Below are 22,170 nucleotides of genomic sequence, written 5' to 3' on the forward strand. Positions count from 1 at the left end.
TGACGATATATAATATATAATTAATATATAAAATACCTCATATCTAAAACATCTAAAATCCACCGATACAGGTCTCCCACCACAAAGGTTGGTAGACAATAACACATCCTAGCACCATTGTAACAACAAAGCCGAGACAAAATTGTGGTGGGCGTGACATATTCAACAGAACATTATTTTTTTTTTAGTAATGCCGATCAGTGCTGAGACAGACGTCTGCTTTGACGCGACATGTGATGTAGCATGTCAATTACCACACACGGCTAAATAAATCACTACATGCATCAAAATTAATCATTACACACACAGACGAAACTGGAGAGAGTGCTACACAGAAAGAAACGAGTCTTGTCAATCAGACAAAGACGACGCCAGGTGAGTTTACTGATCTCATCCAGACAGCTGACAATTAAGCAACATTTATTTAATTATCATTTAATAGTTTTAAAAATATACGTCATGCAAACACATGCTCATCGTGTCAAAGCTGCAGTCTTATGAAATTGCACTTTGGTATTGTGCTCTTTTTTTTTTTTTTACAGACATCAGTTTGTCACTTGATCATGTTTAAAGCTCATGCATTGAACATTGACTTCTCCATGTTTGGAGCTGTAGTTTAATAAAGCGTTTGAAATGTTATAAGGGCTGAACGATGCTTTTCATTTGTCAGCTTTCATTGCAACTGATCTCTAACGTACATGTCTGCACTGTATCCCCTTTGAACAAAGAAAATATGAGATCAGCTAAGTGATTCTTATTATACTGCTAATATAAGGCAACATATTCCTCATTGTATGATTTTAAGTGTAGTTATTGTATATACTTGGACAGCAAAACATTTATTTCCTGCACAATGAGTTTTAGCAATTTCCCAGTCGTGGACGAATCATTGTTTTGAATCTTTTCAATGAATCATTTCAACCGTATTGACAAACCCACTCTGAACAATTCTAATCGCGTCAGAAACTCGAATCCCCTTTTTTAGGACGAGTCGGTAAGACAAATTGTATTAAGCTTTCAAAAATTATTTTTAAATTAGAGAAAAATCTAAAAAGAAAAAAGTAATAAACGCTGGAGTATCAGGGATCTTATGTAAACCTGCTGAGTTCACGACGTAAAATAATTGCTGAATTATTTTAGAACCGGTTCTTTGAAACGAACCGTTAGAAGGAACCGATTCGCTAAAATGAATCGGACTTTCCATCACTGTTGTTAAGGAGTTGTGATTTAATAATTGTGTTGTAGCTTTGAAAGATTATAGAGGGGGCGTTATCAAATTGCTCGACAATCTCTTGTTCAGTTCTGTTTGTATGTGAGCAGTTTTATTAGAAACCAATTTTACGATTCAGATAAAATAAAATAAAAAAACTAACATCCGGCACGACCTTAAAAAGTGACGTCAGCCTCCAGCACTCATGCGGCTTTCATTTACGTCAACAGCACACAAGCTCCCAAACTGAGGCTTTATGCATTTTTTTTTTATTTGTGCTCTTGATACTCATCTGCTGCACTCTAGGATTCAATCCGAGATATTCTTCATAAAGCAGAGAAACGAAACTAAAGGAAAGGGCGTCCATCAGATCAGGTAGTGCTGGTTATACTCAGTGTTATTGTGCTGCATGACTTGTATAGAACAGAGGAGGAGGGGAGATGCTGTCTGGATGGCACACTGTGTGCTGAGTCAGATTTAATGATACATGGGATGTTTGTTGGCACAGCTTGTCTAGAATATAGGAAGAAAAGTGCAATTTCTATATGAACTGTGCAGTCTGATTCTTACATTACTGTTAAGTTACGGTAAAATCTTAAAATATGAGAATACTTTATTTTTTTCTAACAGTGTACAAAGCTTTCAAAAACGTTCTCATATTATTATAGTCATTTATTTTATTATTCATTTGTTTTTTGTTTTTTAACTCGGTACAGTTTTATTCTAGTAACAATGGTCTTACAATGGTTACAATTGTCATTTTTAGTAAATCTTTTGATAAGTGCATCATTGCCTGAAATGAACCATCATAATACAAGTTTTCTCAATTTGTTACTGTTTTTAAGCGCCACAAAGAGACTGAATGCCTACCAAAAGCAACCGTTTTATCTCATCTGCATGTTTAAACAGTTTATTAGTGACCTCAGGTTTCAGACCGCAGTGTTTGCTTTGTATAACTAAAGGATTTCTACATCTGAAACCCCACAGCCATCTTGTGGGCAGCCGCACGACTGCTGGCTGTAATACTGAGCCTATGAATCCATGCACTTTTCATGCTCTTTCACCTGTCGGCTGTTATTTGGAGTAACATGAGTAATGCTTTGGAGCTGAAGTGGTATTGTAAGGAAAACCGTAGCTTTTAATCTTTCTATTCACCAAAGCATCCCATTGCTGGGTGCTGTATTTGATTTTCTTTAATACAAAATCCACCTCAACACTGATATAGAAGATGTGGCATCTTGCAATCCCATCTTTGTCAACTGGAATGCTATTAATCACCCTCCTTTAAAATGTCTCACGCAGCTCCATCCCACTCAAAGTGAAGTGTATGACAGATACCAGCACATGCTACCGTGGGCACCTTGGTTTCTATAGTGATGCTTTTGATGGAGAGTTGAATGTGTGCAGCTGGCTGGCCAACTCATCACGACGTGTCCTGGTCCAACCTTTCCATCCCACTGGTCCTTTCAGCTGGAACACGCTTTCATTTTTATAATCAACCAGCCGGTTTATTTATTCAGTGAGTGTGCAGGAGTCTTTGTGCACAGGAGACCAAATATAAAAAGCTTTCAAGGCCTCGGGCCAGTGAGAAAAGGCCACTGACTATTCAAGAGCAAACCATATGTAGCTATAAGCTATAAAATGAGTGGGAATTTGTGAAGTGATCATTTTCATGATATTTAATGCTTGAGCGCGTCGGCCTGGATCGCTTCTCCCATTATGATTCTGTACACGTTGTTCAAAATGCCTCGAAGCAACCATTATGCTGTATGGAAAGGAAATGTGAAACAAGAACGCACAAATTAAGATGGATTTACAGCCTGGGCAAATAACTCAAAGATTGTTAGAGGTAATGCACAGACGGTAAACACGTCTAACAGCTAATTAATAATTAGCTTTAGTTTGAATTAGAGTTCTTAAAAACCCTTGTGAAATCACTTTTTATTTCCTTGACTTAGTCTTGGCTTATTTCCTATTGAAAAACAGCCTGGTAAATTTCTTATTTATTTTCTCCATAGAGAAATTTACACTCAGTGAGGTTGTTCATAAATGGTATACTGTATGATGACATGCTTTTGTTGATGCCATTCACAATGCTTCATGGGACTATAGCTGTGTAGGGAAGTAGACTGTCTTTTAGATTTTTAAATATCCTTTTGCTGCAAATCAAACTTTGTAATATAATTTTTTTGGTTCATTGCTTATAGACAATTATAATCCCTATAGGTAAAATACTTAAAGAAACAAGCCCTCTGAAAAAAGTAGTAGGGTTACATTCGATTGGGGGCGGGGTATTGTCAGTTTTAGAGAGCATTTGATTGGACAAAAATCTGAATAGTGCAAGATGAGAGGATCATTAATACTTTTTGTTTTTCTTTGTAGAGTGTCAATTTCAAATTTGTATATCTGTAAAAAAAAAAAAATAGTTTCAAGTTCTAGTGCATTAGCATATGAACAGAGTACACTAAAAGCCACAAAACTCTATGTTTGGTTTTATAAGGTGTGTTTCTGTCTTCCTTTAGTGTCTTCGAGTGAGGCCTAGGCTCCAGCTGGCCTCGGTGAGCACCGGCATGATGGAGGGGGGGATGCAGCTGCTGAACCGGGATGGCCACAGCATCTCGCACAACTCCAAGCGCCACTACCATGACTCCTTTGTGTCCATGAACCGTATGCGGCAGCGTGGCCTGCTCTGCGACATTGTGCTCCATGTGGCCAACAAGGAGATCAAGGCACACAAGGTGGTGCTGGCCTCCTGCAGTCCGTACTTCCATGCCATGTTTACAAGTATGTCTCATTCTCTGTTACTATAAGTCTTTTTTTAAAGCATTTCATTTATTAAAGATAATGGCTGTGAATTTTTTGGAGCATGTTACCATTTAGAAAAAGCTAACACAGATGATCTAAAAGTCACATAAAAATAAATCTTGACTGCACATGGTCTTTAAGGTGTATTGTGTATTGTGTACTGTTTATTTCTGATGTGTACATAACCTCGGCTTCCTTTTCAAGCCTTTCCTTCCTTCCAGCCGTTTGTCATCACCTAATGTTTTTCCATGCTTTATTCTCTTCCCTGTCCTGGTCTCAGATCAGCAGGTGCCTGGTTTTTCCTATTGCTCGTGTGTCCCACCGAACCTCCGACTAGAGTGTGATGGTATGATTCGGGACAGTGTGGGCTCTTCAGAGCCATGAACTATTCTGAACTTACCATGCACTAGACCTAATAACAATGCATTGATTTATACACCATAACAAAACTTAACAACACAACCTTTGGACTAATTTGTTCTCCCACTGAGTTTGCACATTTTTCTTCTAGGGTATACTGTTTGTGTGCCAACAGAATGATGAAAAATAAGTGGTTAATATTGTGTATTTAAAACACAAAAGTAGATCTCTTTCATTTTATAAAATGACATTACATACGCTTTGTTAGTCAAAGGGAAATATGAAAAAGTTGTTTGTGCAAATAGTACTTTGTACTTTAGTACTTCAACTTATTTTATTTCAAAAAGTAGCCATGGCGACATTTCTGATATTAATTTACCGTAGGTATATTTACATTTAATATAAATTTATTTTGTTTCAGCTTTCTTTCAATTAACAAGACCCATTTAAAAAAAAAAGAAAAAAGGTTAGTTAACAAAAACAACATTGTCTCAAGGTTAATTCGTTCATACTGTGATTTCTGGTGTCTTGAACATCATTGACCATTGGCAACATATCAAAATCAAGCAAATGTTCATGCAAACGATAACTTTAGGGCACCTGCTTTGATGGACAGTTCACACAGAGGCCACTGTATGTGTGAACGGACCGTAACGGTGTAGTCAAACCCCTGGAAACTGCCTAAATCTACTAGTGTTCTGCAAAAGCCTCTGTCTGAGATAAACTGCTGTGTGTTGTGACTGTGCAGATGAGATGTCGGAGAGCCGTCAGACCCATGTGACCCTGCATGACATTGACCCTCAGGCTCTGGAGCAGCTGGTGCAGTATGCCTACACTGCCGAAATTGTAGTAGGAGAGGGGAATGTGCAGGTATGTCACCTTTAGTGTCTTTTGAAGTGCATTATGTATATATCACATTCATAATTACCCTGTGTGGGGTTATCCTGTTTGCTTTGTGTGTACTACCAAGATGGGAAGTTCAGACGGTTTGTGCAAATCGTAAGGTCGATGGTCCTCTGATACATATGCTTTTTCAAAAGAGCATGTGCATACACTACAAGCCAAAAGTTTTTAAACAGTATGATTTTTAATGTTTTTTAAAGTTTCTTCTGCTCACCAAGCCTGCATTTATTTGGTCCAAAGTACAGCATAAATGGTCACATTTTGAAATAATTTTACTATTTTAGTATTAAAATAGTGCAGATATCCCACGAAGGTGTGACCTGGCTAGTCAACACTGCAAAAGACTTCTGATAATCTTCAGGTCCAGTGGTACAGATAGTGTGACATTTTAATTTTGACGCTATCGACCTGGGTTCGAATCCGCCTTTAGGCGATCATCATATACATACATACATATATACATATATACATATATATATTTATATATATTTCTTTATTTATAGAATCAAAGAATCTTGAAAAAGATTTACTCAACTGTTTTAAAACTGATGATGATGATGATAATAATAAACTTTTCTTGAATCTCAAATAAGCATATTAGAATAATTTCTGAAGGATTATGTAACACTGGAGAGTAATGATACAGAAAATTGAGCTAACATTGAGAATAAATTACATTTTTTTAAAATGTATTCAAACAGAAAGAAATTATTTTATAAGGTTAAAATGTTGTATTTTTGCTGTATTTTGGATCAAAAAAAATGCAGGCTTGGTGAGCAGAAGAGAATACTTTAAAGGGGTCATATGATGCGATTTAAAATGTTTACTTTCTTTTTGAGTGTTACAAGTTCTTGGTACATAAAGAAGATCTGTAAATTGGCAAAGAATAAAGTCTCAAATCTAAAGAGATATTCTTTATCAAAGTAAAGACTCGTCCCCCTAAAACGGCTCATTCAAACACGCCCCCACATGTCTACATCACATTGTGTAAATACTTATATTTGCGTAATGCCGCCCAATCTTTATTTTGAAAGATGAAGCTCACGCTTATGGAAAGGGGCTTTACCTTTCCGTTGTGTTCGGCCAATCACAATGCACTGGGTCAGTTGGCCAATCAGAGCAGACTGTGCTTGTCAGAAGGAGGGACTTTATAGAAAACTACGCATTTGAGAGACGCGGGGCATAGAAGACCTACAATAATGTTCAGTATTTGAAAAAGAATGTGTTTTTTGAAAATTAAAGCACGTCAACATATTCTGTTACACCAAATAATGATCTTTAAAAAAGAACCTTATGACCCCTTTAAAAAACATAAAAAAATCGTACTTTTTTAAAAACTTTTGACTGATAGTGTGTGTGCCAGTTATTTTACAGGAAACTTACCTTATGGAGTGGTCACATAAGCAAAATGTTCAATAAAATTTTGTGAAAGTCTGTTGTCAGTAGTGTAGCAATGTAAAAACTCACTCAGAAGTCACTTTTGAATCAAGCAGCTTTCTCTTGGTTAATGCATCTGTGAAATCTGCATGAGGGACATTTTTGCACTCATTTGAACCTCCCGATTGTGTGGGATATTATTGTAATTCTGTAAGCAAACTCGGTTAATGTGACCACACCTTAATGGCTAAATGCTTAATGATGTTAAAGATTAACTTACTTTATTCTAGTTTACCTTCATTTCATCCACTTCATCTTGTCTGAACCTCGAGCAGACCCTGTTGCCTGCAGCTAGTCTCCTGCAGCTCAACGGAGTGAGAGATGCCTGCTGCAAATTCCTTCTCAGCCAGCTGGACCCCTCAAACTGCCTGGGCATCCGTGGCTTTGCAGACACTCACTCCTGCAGCGACCTTCTCAAGTCGGCCCACAAGTATGTCCTGCAGCACTTTGTAGAGGTATCCAAGACTGAAGAGTTTATGCTGCTACCTCTCAAACAGGTGAGCCATCTGCTTTAGGACAGTAATGTAGTTAAATGCATAGTTCACACAAAAATAAAAAATAAACAATGCCATCATTTTCAGTGTTATTATATCTTTATTAGATATTTTTACAAATATTTTTACTTTGCTCAGTTTTAGTATTTCAGTTCTTATGTGCTTAAAATTATTTATTTAGGTATAATTTTAAAGTTGTTTGTTTTACATTTTATATGTAATATTTATAATATAAGTATGATCCTAGAGGGTATTCAAGAATAGATTTATTCAGGATGTAAAAAGAGGGGTGTAAAGCGTATCCATTAAAGGATGCATGGGGAGCTGAGCCATAACAATCCTTGGAGGAAAAATGGTTTTGGCTACGGATGTCTAATTATATATACATGTCACTGACACCACTTCCTGTCACATTGGCCTTGAGCTTTTTAAAAACAGAATCTCTTGATCCTCTCTCCTCCTCCCTGTCGCCTGGGAAGTCTTGATTCTTTTGACTCGGTCTGAGAAAAAAAAGATCCGTACCATTTTGACCTTCAGCGCAGGAAGGCTGGTTACATCCTGGCTTTTAATATGCCCCTCACCCTCTTAAAAAGAAAGAAAGAGTCTCCCTTCTCTTCTGGAGAAAGCTGTCAGATAGAATTTCTGTTCATTTCAATGTCAGTTGCTCAGCTGGTGCAGTGTCTCTCGGAATTACGTTGTTCAAATTCTGCCATCTTTTCTCACATGTGCTCTGGGAACAGATGTTTATAATCATCCGAGCTGTAAAAACCATGTGACCAGAAAGTGTGATGTGAAAGGCAGCGGAAAAGGAAATTCATTAATATCCCTAAACAACATATTACAATACATACTACACAATTCGGATTGGTTTGTTTCTATTTGAAATCGAAATATTTTGTAACATTATAAAAACAAACCCCAAACATTTTAATTGTAGTATATTATTTAGGGATATTAACAACATGAATTTCTTTTTCTTTAGATTTTTTTTTATTCATCTAGGAATCCTGAAAAAAATAGTTTTCAACATTAACCATCAGAACCATGTTTCTTGAGCGAGGATCATGTGAAGGATCATGTGACACTGGCGACTGGAGTAATAGTAAAAAAAAAACAAAAAAACATGGTTTTCATACAGGAACACGGCTGTGAAAACAAGAGAGATTTTTTTGGGCCCTAAGATAATATAGTTATAGCATCTATCAGCAGGAGCTAACTGGACCATGCTAATCAGCCAAACCTTGACCTCTTCTTCGACTTGCAAAAGCTAAAATGTCAGAACGCATTGGCCCATGGTGACACTGATATAAGTGCTCTCTGCCTCAGCACCTTCAATACAGTGTCAATCATCTGCTCAAATACACGGTGAAAACAGCACGTCGTGAGAAGCTGAGACAGCTAATCAGCAGAAAGCAGCTCCTTCTCTCATACAACACTAATTTCATCAGCCCTAAACTGCTCTCTTCGCAGAAAAGCATCTTTTGAATTAATGGAGTGCTGGTATTAGTATCTCTGTGCTTTGAAAGGTTGCGTGATTCTTTGAAATCCCCCTGCTGGTTAGATACTGATTGGAGTGAACCGTTAGGAAGAAGTTGCTGATTACACAGTTCTCCGCTCTCTCTCTCTCTCTTTCTCTCTGTCCCTCTCTGGGTCTCTCACTCTTAACAGCTGTTGCAGGCTGGAGGCTTCCATTGGCCCCGTATTTAAACCAGAAGACGTGGGAAATGCTTGTAGCCATGTTAACTGTGGCCCCTGCCCCAAATAAACAAGCAGTCTGTGACTGTAGTGCTATTGCAAGTGTAGATTAGATGATATTGTTATAGTATGCCAAAGTCTGCATTCTCATTTATATTCTGTATATACTCTGCTCAATACTGTATATAGCAACTCCACTGTACATTCGGTGTATCATGGTTTCACTTACTCTGCACTTTTATGTATATGAAACACTATATTCTTGCACTTCTGGTTAGATGCTAACTGCATTTCATTAGCTCTGTACTTTTACTCTGCATAATGACAATAAAGTTGAATCTAATCTAATCTAATCTTATGTCAACACAAAGAAAACAAAGCTAATGCGTGCAATTTTTGCATCAATAACAGCAGCAATTGAAATTGAAAAAGAGTGCTAACTGTTTCCCAAACAGTTTGTCAGCCTTTCCTCCCCCACCTCCCCGTCTGCCATTGCTTAATCTAAACATTCACTCAGCACTATTGGTTAACCCAGAAGTTGACATGTTAGCATAAAGTAAACACAACAAGTTGTTATTTTGCATTTTATATATAATATAAAATATTTTATAGCATCCAAAATAAATGTTTATTTATATATGTGTGTATACTGTGTATATTTATTATGAGTATATATAAATACACACATATACAGTATATATTTAGAAAATATTTCCATGTATAAATATACAAACGTGTGTGCATTCATATATAAATAATAAATATACACAGTACACACACATATATTATGTAAACAAAAACTTTTATTTTGGATTAATCATTTGACCGCACTAATATAAATATATTATGTTGCAAAAATGTATTTTTCAAATAGTCTAATTGATAAAAACTGTTATTTGGAGCTTAACAAATACTGAAAGAATGGCCATGTTTTCCACAAAAATATAAAGCAGCTCAACTGTTTTTAACATTAATAAAAAGAAGAAATGTTACATTTTGAGCACCAATCAGCATTTTTTTTTAAGGATCATGTGACACTGAAGAATATATCTGTATTCAGTGTTGATCAATGTAATACTGACTTTAAACAAGCTCTTTTTCAAACAGAGATCTGTTTTTCGACCTTCTGTGCAGAACACGATGTGCTCGAACTCAAACTGTGCACATCTGTCCTGTACAATATATTGCATAAGATTAAGATCAGATTAAAACAGCAATTTGTCTTTTAGCTATGCAAACACTTAAGTCCAACTGACACCATACCACTCCTTTAGTTTTAAGATCGGTTATGATTTGTGCAGGTGCTGGATCTGATTTCTAGTGATAACCTGAATGTCCCATCAGAGGAGGAGGTGTACAGGGCTGTGCTGAGCTGGGTCAAGCATGACATTGATGGGCGGAGACAGCATGTGCCCCGGGTGGGTATGATTCCTGCTGTCAAATTGCGCTTTTAGCAACATCCCAGTAAATCACAGGATTAATGCTTATATAGGATTATGCCTCTGCAAATCGATACATGTTCTCTATCCCCTCCCTTTGCTTTCTTTAATCCTTTTTACACACACATCTTACCTCTCATTCTTTCCATCCATGTTTTCAGCTGATGAAGTGTGTGCGTCTGCCCCTGCTGACACGAGACTTCCTGATGAGTAATGTGGATACGGAGCTGCTGGTGCGTCACCACTCCGAGTGCAAAGACCTGCTGATCGAGGCACTGAAGTATCACTTGATGCCCGAGCAGAGGGGTGTCCTCAGTAACAGCCGCACCCGACCGCGCCGCTGCGAGGGGGCCAGTCCGGTGCTCTTTGCTGTAGGTCTGTAAATAAGGAAATGAGCACATAAAACACATGCAGATATGTCAGTGGGTTGGTTGGTTGATTTAAATGCTAAATGTCTTTCAGGTGGGGGCAGTCTTTTTGCCATTCATGGAGACTGTGAGGCCTATGACACTAGGACGGACCGCTGGCACATGGTTGCATCCATGTCGACGCGGCGGGCACGAGTTGGAGTGGCTGCTATTGGAAACAAGCTCTATGCTGTGGGAGGGTACGCAGACCCAAAAGCGTCATCTTTGTCAGAGAATCAACTGTTTTTTACTTTCATAACATTAAACTAAATTGGTAGAGAGACCCTTGTATTGCAGACCTTTTAAGTTTTTGAGGCATCAATGTGTGCTTCTTTAGCATAAAAATGGTCAAACTTGGTATTTACCTGGTTTTTTTTTTCTTACGTGGCAGAAATGTGCTTCCATAGAAGCTGAACAGTCTTTAACTTGATACAGCATCTTTAAAATGCAGCACCCACAATGCGCAATGCTGAAAAAACACCAAGATGCAACACCGCAGCCAAGGCCACACATCCAGAAATGATTTGTTGCATTACAAAAGGAACAGAATGTTCAGAAAGCCCCAATATTTTCTTAAGATTACCTTGCTGAAGCAATCAAAGAGTTACCTAAGATAAGTTAGGAAATGTGTCAGCTGTTGACTAATGAATTTCGGAGAAAGATGACGGGTCTTGTCTTTACTTGCATAATAAAGATGCAATATATACAAAAACATGGGAAAGATCTATTGTTAATTTTTGTCTCTTCTTTGCTTTTCCCAAACCAGGTATGATGGCACTTCTGATTTGGCTACTGTGGAGTCGTATGACCCTGTAACTAATGCGTGGCAACCTGAGGTGTCTATGGGAACGAGGAGGAGCTGTTTAGGTGTGGCGGTCCTGCATGGGCTGCTGTATGCAGCAGGAGGATATGATGGGGCTTCTTGTCTCAACAGGTATACTATCTAGACAAACAAATGTGAAAAATAATAGTAGAGAAAGTTATCTAAAATGACTTTGAAAGTAAATATAATAATAAAAGGTATCTACAATATACTTGTGTATAATATAAAAAATAAAATGTTTCGTACAATAAAAATAAATCTCTTTGATAAGTCTCTCTCTCTTTGATTTTGTCTGCAGTGCGGAGAGGTATGACCCTCTGACCAGTACATGGACTTCCATCGCTGCCATGAGCACCAGGAGGAGATACGTCAGAGTGGCCACATTAGGTAGAAATATGTAATGCTAATGTACTAAAAAATGTAAAGGATTGTCATCGGTTCAGCTGCAAGCACTTCCTCTATATCTTAAGCAGTTGAAACTGAACCACAAACATGAAACCATTTCGCCTATTTCTTCTATTAGATGGCAGTTTGTACGCTGTCGGTGGGTATGACAGCTCGTCACACTTAGCGACTGTAGAAAAGTACGACCCTCAGGTAGGTGACGCATGTCTCTCTGACATGTTGAAAACATCTCTGGGGTGTTTTATGTTTTTTGTCCATGGTTAAATGAATGCAGAAGGATGTTGTTTTGTTATTAGAGTAATGCCTGGACTGCCATTGCCAACATGCTGAGCAGGAGGAGCAGCGCAGGAGTTGCTGTGTTGGAGGGCATGCTTTACGTTGCAGGAGGCAATGATGGTACCAGCTGCCTAAATTCAGTGGAGCGATATAATCCGAAAACCAACACCTGGGAAGGAGTGGCCCCCATGAACATCCGCAGGTTTGACAGTGACCTTTAAGTGTTTGTTTAAAGGGATTCTTCACCCAAAAACGAAAACTTAATAACTCCTTAATTATTCTCCCTCATGTCATTCCAAACTCGTAAGACCATTCATCTTCGGAACACTAGATATTTTTGATGAAATCCAAGAGGATGCATAGACAGCAACACAACTACCACGTTCAAGGCCCAGAAAGGTACTAAGTACTAGGGGTTGAACGACTTAAAGTCAACTTTTATGTGATGAAAGTCGAGTTGAAGTTGACTAGTCGCTGATGACATCATTAATGAACAAATAAGTCTGGAGCTGTGACGAACCCCTTGTGCACATCTACGGCATATGACACAGCGCTGCGTACATGGCTATTTCTCCTATAACAGCTCATTTTTATCAGTTCTTTTGCCTTTGGGTCGTTTTATTTCTCAAAGATATTTGCTCTTTATAAATCAGATGTAGATAAAGTAGCACAGTAAAGACTGCATTTATATTAATGAATTAGTGAGAGCGATTGTGTGTGTAAATCATTTCTACATGGCAGCATCTCTCTAGTTGTAGCAACGCTGTGGGATTTAGTTATTAAGAAATATGTCCTTGAACTTTTCAGTTTCTAAGCTATTTTATTGAAAAATAATCACAGAACAGTGTTGACAGTACATTTCCGTGCTGAATGATTCTGTGCGTGAGCAATCTGTTCATGACGTACGAGCTACTGTCTGTAGTCTATGTGTGTGCGTTACAGTGCAGCAGCGCATTAGAATAGAATGGTGATTAATTTACCTGTACAAAAAGCTGTTTAGAACATATATTCTCCTGTTCAATTTCGAGCATCCAGTAATATAATCACACGTCTTGTGGAGCTTTCGATTTATACATTTATTTGTCATTTTAACTGTTTGGAAATGGAGCGTAAATGTGGAAGTCCTTCAAAGATTTATTATCCTGTTGCTTCCTCTATAGGACAAGTGCATTGCAGTCGACTAGTCGATTATTCTGTGCAACCCCTACTAAGGACTTTCTTAAAATTGTACAGTCGAAAACAAGCTTCGAAGTCTGACACTAAAGAGAAGAAATTGTTGAATTTGCAAAAAGACCCGTGCAGGGTCAGAAAGCTCTTGAATTTAATAAAAAATACCATAATTTGTGTTCCGAAGATCAACAAAGGTCTTAAAAGGTTTGCAACGACATGAGGGTGAGTAACTAATGACAGAATTTTCATTTTTGGGTGAACTATCCCTTTAAAGAAAGAAACTACCCTTTTTTAAGCGCAAAAAAAAAATGTATTTGGTTCCTAATGGACCATCTCTTCTCTTGATCTTCAGGAGCACCCATGACCTGGTTGCCATGGATGGCTGGCTATATGCGGTTGGAGGCAATGATGGCAGCTCTAGTCTCAACTCCATAGAAAAGTACAACCCTCGTAGCAACAAATGGGTGGCGGCGTCGTGTATGTTCACACGCAGGAGCAGTGTGGGAGTTGCTGTTCTGGAGCTCCTCAACTTTCCTCCTCCGTCCTCTCCCACTCTTTCCGTTTCCTCCACCAGTCTTTGACAAAGGGTAAAGACCCGGCTTAGCTCCAGCGGCCTGCCCTGTGTGGCCAAGAGGCGCAACTGCTCAGTTTGAGCATCAGACGAGGAGTGTTTCATGGGCCACAGTGCCCTCCTTCTGCCTGGAGGAACACTGCAGCATTCTGCAGATTATGAGGGTAAAATAAGGATGAAAAGAAAAAACGCACCCTCTCACACACTCTAGGCCTCCACAGCTCTCCCCCTATAAACCCCAGTGCTTGAAAGTGCAAAATAATGTTGCTCTGCCATTTTGCGGTCACTTTGTGTATGATGTATATCTAAATGTATATTTATGTTTATGATTCTTTTTTGAAATATGAAGAAATAATATATTAAACAAAAGAAAAAAAAAGAATGAAAAACTTTAGGAATGTAGCTCTTGACAGGTTCTGCCACGCATGTTTACAGAAATTTCGTCCTGGCAGAAAATAATATTGTAGTGCTGCTGTTTCACACTAGGTGGCAGTAATGTGCAATGCTGCCCTGTCTCACCACAGATGCGCATGGACATTTAGAAGCAGAATATTCAAACAAAACGGTGGCTGGATTCTACACTACATACACATGAGTGTGTCAGATCGTGTTGACCACATAATATATGTTTCACTTATTTTCCTATTTATTTATCAAATGTAATATAAAAACATATAACACTATTTCAGAGATGTTTCAAGGAGAACCTCTGACTTAAGAGGGGAAATATAGTTTTAACGTACTAATGGACATTCTACATATCATAGAAGCACTGGTGTTTGATATGAAATGTTGAGATTTAAGAAGAACAGCTATTAAGTGTTTAATCTAACAGACATGTTCGGTTTGTTTTCTACAGTCATGTATTACAAGCCTTTGAGAGCTCACACTCTACATGAGTACAAACTTTACTAATATGACACGTCTATATCACTAACCAGGAGAAATGTCTTTTTAAATAAAGACAATAGCCATACCTAAAACTAGCTGTGACGTTAAAGCCGCACTTTCTCATTTCTCGCGTTTTTCGAAAGGGTGAAAGGTGCTCAGAACTAATTCTGATTCGACAGGGAATCAGTAACAATGACACTTCAATATCAAGCCCTTCAATGTGAGTAACTCGGCTATTATAAGCTCCTTTATGTTGTATGTCACATTTTTTTGTATTTTGTCGCAGGTCTTAAGTTCGTTAACCACGTCATTGTGTATTGCATTTTCGAACCTGTTTATTTGCCAGGGTTGTGAGATTTGACAGCTTTGATGGCTATAGATCGTGTGTGTTGTGTTGTGATGTCTTTGGTAACAGCCACTACCAATGCATCTTACCTCAGATGGGTAGATGAGTGAACGGTGAGTTTAGTGAGTAATTAGTTTATCTGAAGAGAGCACAGATCACCCCAAAACAACGGATAGTTTCCCCAAAATATGGTTGTTACAAACATGCATGACGTTCTTTATTAGGTAGAACACAAAGGAATATATTTAGAAGAATTGTCTGTACAATTTGAATTTAATAGGAATAAAGACAGTTGTATGAGAAAAGAGCAGCTTGGACATTCTGCTAAATATCTTCTTTTTATAAAATAAGTTATGAAATGACATAAGGGTGAGTCAATGATTTTCATTTTTGGGGAACTATACTTTCAAGTCAGTCCTGCTCTCTGCCATTTTATGTAGGTTTTAAAATGTAGCGTAGTATTATATGATTTCAAAACTTCTAAGAAGTTAGGATTTTGTTTCCTTTTTTTAAAGGACTTTGTTAATTCAGAGAGACTTGTTTAAGGACAGTAAAGGTTTGTGTCTAGGGAATCAAGAGTGCTGTGTATGTGTGATTCTGTAGAAGTGAAGCATCCTGCACTTTGACCATACATACAGTATATATATGTGCACCACAGGACCACAACCCCACAGAAAGGAATTAAAGTACATGTATATAACCAAATATCCTGAAACTTTGTGCAATGTCAGTGTAACTGTGGCTTTCTTTTTGGATTGTAATGTTATTGAATGTGTTATTTATATTGTGCCAGTTATTATGTTTTGCTATATTTAAGAACAAACATGAATTTTGCACTAATGTCAAATGGAGCAATATACTGCTGTATACAAGATCAAAACACTACTGTAAATGAAATAAAGCTGTTTTCAGGTGGAATGTGAGTTGAATCTCATTTGAACTATTATTTTGACACGTTAATAAAGAAACCGTTCACCCAAAAATAAAGATTCTTTTGCCCAGATGTCATTCCAGATCTGTGTGACTGACTTTTCCTTGGCAAAAATAAAAAATGGATATTTTAAAGAATGCTGTTAACAAAACAGTTTTTGTGCCCAGTGACAAAAGACAAACCAAAAACACTGAGAAATTTCTCAAAATATCATTTCATGTTCCACAGGAGAGAAAAAAAAAGTTTTGAAACAACAGTGAGTAAATTATGATAATTTTCATTATTTTTGAACAAACTAATATCAGAAGAAGGTGTTAGCTACTCGGTTTATGTATTAGCATTTGTGCATGTGCAAGTTTAAAATGGCACAAAGAGTTAAAATAATACAATTCTGTCATTGTTTACTCACCTCACGTGTTATAAAACCTGAATGACTTACTTCAGTAGAAAGTAAAGGAATTCATACCAAAATATTCAAGCTGCTTTCAAAGAAAGTGAAGGGCAACCAAAGTTGTCAAGCAAGATTGTTCTCAAAAGGTTTCAGGAATGCATTGTATGTTGTATGGAGAAGATTAATTTAGCTTAATGTCTGCTCGCCATCCACTTCCACTGTATGGAAAAGAGCAGCTTGGACATTCTGCTAAACATCTCCTTTTTAGCTTAAACATCATAAAGATGACAAGAGGGTGAGTAAATAATGACAGAATTGAATTACTAGGTGATCAGTCCCTTTAATAAACAAAATGCTTTTTGGATTAAGAGCAAGACCATCCAAAGTTGAGCCCATTAGAGTTTTGCTGTCTGACTGATGTAAGCAAACAGCTGAGCACTCTCACTTTACCCACCGTGACCTCAGCTTCACGGCACGAACACCTGTGCTGTACACTTACACACACGTACAGACACATTTGGGCAGTTCATCTGATATGATGTATGTGGAGGAGATTCATTTCAGGACTGCAGTATTGTCCTCTGTTATTTTAGCATCTGTGTTTGTGTATTCCCCTCGTAGCCGTCTGTTGTTAGGCAGCTCTGTTAATGAGGGCAGGGGGCTGGGGGCTCTGTCGCAAGCCACTGCGCATGTCCCGAGCCCTGGAGCGCACTGATATGAGGGACCATGATGAGTTTACAGCCTGGAAAAACAGCTACAGGCATAGCTGTACAGCAGAGGAGACGCTAACACGGCCCCAGTGTCTGTCCAGCGGCTCCCCAGTCACCGTAAAACAACCTCTGCTAGCTTTTTCTATCACATTAGATACACACTAGATAAGAATTCTTACTTTTTAATTTTCATTAGCATTCAAAAGTTAGGGGTAAGGTTGTTATTTTGCCCTGTGAAATTCATATTCATACATTGCAATCATGCATTTAAATTGATCAATAAATGCTGTTTTTTTTTAGAGCTTTCTATTGATCAAAGAATCCTGAAAAAAGCAGCAGTATCATGGTTTCCACAAACATTTTAAGTTCTTTTCAGCACTGATAATGTTAAGAAATGTTATTTTAGCAGCAAATCCTGCATATTAGAATAATTTTTGAAGGATCATGTGACACTAAACTAAAGGCTGGAGTAAAGGCTGTTAAAGATACAGCTTTGCCATCAAAGGAATAAATTACGTTTTTTTTAAACATTTTTTTAAAACGAGTTATTTATTTTAAATAAATGGTGAGTTCAAGTATAATAATTATTACAGATTTTATATTCATTTATGATGTGAAATGTTATGTTTATTTTTTTGAAAATCTCTTATTCTCACCAGGTGTTTCTTTTTATTTGATTCAAAATACAGAATAACAGTATTATTGTTAAATTAAATTTTAAAGCTTTTTTTTTTATTATTATTCACATGATCATCCACAAATCAGTCTAATATGCTGATTTGGTAAAAGAAAGTTACAAATAAAACAACTGTGCTGCTTAAAAAAAATATATTTTATTTTTTCAAAATATCATAAATGACAGGTTTATCATAACTGATTCTTTGATAAACAGAAAGTACAAAATAATCTGTTCTAAAATGAATGTCTTTACTGTTACTTTTGAGCAATGTAATGCAATGTGTCCCTGCTGAAAAATCACCCACCCCCCCCCCGCCCCAAACCGTTATATAAAAGTACTACATTGTCTTCCCTAGAATTATGACAATATATTTAAAGACAAACGTTGTTGGATATTGAGCAATCCTTCCAAAACTGATTCAGCACCTGCAGGTATTCCAGGGAACAAGGAAGGATTTGGTTTCGAGTTCAACAGTACTTTCTCCTTTTTCTCCACTGAAATCTGTCAATAAAGAATAAAAACCTGTTTGATGTGGCCATTCAAAGCCTTGTTTATTCCAACTCTTACACCCTGTTTTTTTGTACTGTGAGAGCTCTGACACCCGTGGTTCTCTCTTGCACACATTGAAAACAGCCAGAGGTGTGATGTTAGCACCTCTAGTGCACCCAGAGAGTCTGAAAAAACATTACAGAGGGACTTCCCAGATGGGCTCGTGCAGATAGCCTTGCTCAATGCACAGCTCTGATACTTGTGTGTGAGATGTTTGTCTGAAGGATTCATGACTTTGATAGTACACTGTGAACTAAAGTCTGTCTTATCACCATATTTGAGATCATTTTTCCTGTAAACTTATTTGAAAACAACTTTATTCGAAAAAGTTGAATTTATGTAATAGATAATGTCATATTATTAGGCGTGTAATACGCAGGTCATAGTGTGGTCAAAATGAATATTAGGGGATATGAATCATAAGTAAATGGTGACTGAGAATTACGTGTTTTCCCTCCATTTGTTTGGAGATATAATCCACACACAGTCTAAGCATTTAACCCCATAGGATCCAAAACAGAAAATCTCTTTCAGATGAGGAAGCACTGATTGTTTTGAATAAGATCGGAAGAAAAGCTCATAAAATGTTGTGGGCAGTCAGATACACTGTTGTGTTTGGCTTGGTTTTCCACTTCCTTCCACATCCGTCTTTTCTCCTTTGTGACAACTTTCAAAAACACAGGCCTAATGTAAACCTTCTGTTTTTATGGATTATATGAATTCACAGTAGTATGCTGTTGTTACTGGACAATGATTACTTTACATACAAAACATTAGTGTAAACAAATCATTTAGGTATATTATCATAATTATTGTTGTTCATTGTAGTATACAACTACTATTGAACCTTATAATGCCATAAAAATAAGAAAATTATGAGTACTAAAATCCAAAAGCAGTTTATTTTGTGAAAGGTTTGAGGGCTTTAAAAAAATGTTTAAATCTCCCTTTTAGATGTTTTCGAAAAGTCTGAATTTATTGAAACAAAAATACAGTAAAAGGTTATACTGTTAGATATTTTTACAATTTAAAATAACTTACAACTTTTTATTTTTGAAACATTATCCTTCAGAAATCATTCTAAAATGCTATATTAATAATATGTATTTTTATTTATCAGTGTTGAGAGCAGGTGTGCTGTTTAATATTTTTGTATTTATGTATTTATTTATTTTTGGTATTTATGGTAACAACATAAAAAAAATCTTGCTGAATATAAGTATTAATTTCTTTAAAAAAAATGCTCACTGACCCCGACAAATAATGTGAAAAAAAGAAAGAAAGAACAACTAAAAATATAATTTAAAGGACTAATTAAATGAATACTAATAAAATGTCAAATAATATATATATATATATATATATATATATATATATATATATATATATATATATATATATATATTTGTAAATGTGCTAATTAAATATTAAGCAAAATAAAAGGTAATCATGTTTGTTAATTTTATGAATGAAAATTATTTTTAGTGTAAGATCTTATAAATACAGGAGGTCTCTGAGTTGACTGTGAGAGGGATTTGTAAGGGTTGAAAATCCTGGATCCAACCCTTCCCTTACATCTGACCCGTATTCCAAAAAGCAACTGAAACTCAGATGAGCAGACAGAAACCCATATGACTGGAAGTGAGATTTTCCCAGACTATGTCAGATGTTTCCCTGTTATTTCTTACGTTGTAATTTCCTTTAGGAGACTCCGAGCTTGATACAGAGTGAGCACCTCATGACTCACAGCGTAGATCTTCAGCGTTCAGACGCACAACGGGGGAATGATACATCATCTCTGTTTTTCCATGACAGCTCTATGAAAGAGCTCTTTCAAGAAAACGTTTATTTTATCACCCACTGCCTTCACCATATTTATTATAAAAAAAAAAAAAACAGAAGATCTTCCTGAGTTAATAAAACAGAGGAACGCTATCCTCAAGTTTTGTGCAATACTTTTTATGATTAGTTTTTTATTACTCCGAAATTGAGCTATTATTAGTCTGAACCATGGAACTTCTCAGTAAGCTATAAACAATGGCATAGCATCTCATAAGGGTATGAACATGCTGTAGCTGTTTAATATAGTGAATTGAGAAACGCTTGAGCTGGAATGTGTCAGTTTAGTGCCTCCGGCGTGGCCTCACTCACATTTCCAGCTGGTTTGAATCAGCAACCGCCCACACTAGAACAATAACCTCTAAAATTTGATTTCTGAGGGTTTGTTTGAAAATATGCTGTGGGAATGAAATCATAAATGGCAAGAGCTGAAATGCATACACGGAGTTTGCGTACAAATACATTTACACGTCATTAGAAGAACCATTTAAAGAATGCCTCATACAATAGCCAATCATCATTAAGACATACAAAGACATACAAAGAGGGAGGCTAGAACTTGTAATTACATTTGATATAATGTAATATTCTTGAGGCAATCTGCATGTCTGACAGCTGGAAGATATCAGGGATCCAAAGCCTGACCAGGATGGGATTATTCACCTGTGCTTCCTTGATTGCATACGGGGAGTGTTGCACTTTTAATTTGATTAGATCATATCTGACACATTTGCAAACACGCAGAGACCATAAAATCACGAGTGCCATGTTCACAGCAAATACAGACGAGTGTAAAAGCTCTGTGGAAGCTTTGTGTTTGTTCAGGTAATAAAATATAAAAACTCGTGGTGTACAATTATTTGCTCTCGTTTAATAAATAAAAGTTTTTGTTAACGTAATATACATATATGTGCTTTGTATAATTATTATGTATATACAAATACGTTATGCATATGTATTAAATATATTTATTTCTAATATGAATTATATGAATATGAATATAAATATAGACATGTAAATACATGTAAATATTTTCAAAATATATATGTGTGTGTATTTATATATACATAAATATACACAGAACACACATATATTATGCAAACAAAAACGTTTATTTTGTACATATAATACATACTTAAACATAATGTAATACATTTAAATAAAACCTAAATAAAGTAATAGCAATGAAATCATATTAATAATAAATAAAACAAAAAATAATAAATTATATTATTATTATTATTATTATTATTATTATTATTATTATTATTATTATTATACGAAAATATAAAATATTATTAACAAAATAAAATACTGGCAGGAATGGTAATAAACACACACACACACACACACAAAACAATATACAAGAAAACCCTCAAGAAAACAGTAATACTGACAGCAAGGGTAATACAAAATATCAATAATAAACAAAAAATACAAGAAAATTGTGTGATTTTTAAGTGTTCTAGAACTTTTTCATTACACAGATCTCCAGACATCTTAAATATATTAGTTATTTTAGTGAATAATATAATCAGGCTGTAGTATTCAGAGCATGGCTTCGTCCAGACATGTTTGCCGTGTCCACTGTGATAAGTGACACCAGCAGGCTCCATTCAGATTTGAATACTCTTTCATCAGAGTGTACAAACATTCAAATCAGTGCCATTTGCCCACTATAAGGTGTGAAAAACTACACGTTCCCCTTTGCCATTTAGTCTTTATTTAGAGAAGAGATCTCACGCAGAAGGTGTGAACTTCATTGCTCTGGTCCCCCGTCTTCGTCTCCCTCCTCCCCCCCTGCCCACACACACCTCACTTTATCTCCACCCACTGACA

At 36.6% G+C, this 22,170-nt stretch overlaps 1 protein-coding gene across 2 annotated transcripts; it reads left to right on the plus strand.

Annotated features, from left to right (window-relative positions):
* Positions 1-172: 172 nt before the first annotated feature.
* Positions 173-16,152, plus strand: klhl17 (kelch-like family member 17). 2 transcript variants are annotated; one of them, XM_026241815.1, is made up of 12 exons: positions 173-375; positions 3,733-3,994; positions 5,124-5,245; positions 6,991-7,212; positions 10,206-10,322; positions 10,505-10,718; positions 10,806-10,950; positions 11,517-11,684; positions 11,872-11,960; positions 12,097-12,170; positions 12,275-12,456; positions 13,777-16,152. In XM_026241815.1, the coding sequence occupies exons 2-12, from the start codon at positions 3,781-3,783 to the stop codon at positions 14,003-14,005; spliced, it is 1,776 nt and encodes a 591-aa protein (XP_026097600.1). In that variant the 5' UTR covers positions 173-375; positions 3,733-3,780; the 3' UTR covers positions 14,006-16,152. The 2 variants fall into 2 exon arrangements, with proteins under 2 accessions (XP_026097600.1, XP_026097601.1); XM_026241816.1 differs by lacking the exon at positions 173-375 and adding an exon at positions 1,406-1,584.
* Positions 16,153-22,170: the final 6,018 nt, after the last annotated feature.

Source organism: Carassius auratus, unplaced genomic scaffold (genome assembly GCF_003368295.1).
Source record: "Carassius auratus strain Wakin unplaced genomic scaffold, ASM336829v1 scaf_tig00000254, whole genome shotgun sequence".
Classification (NCBI taxonomy): domain Eukaryota; kingdom Metazoa; phylum Chordata; class Actinopteri; order Cypriniformes; family Cyprinidae; genus Carassius; species Carassius auratus.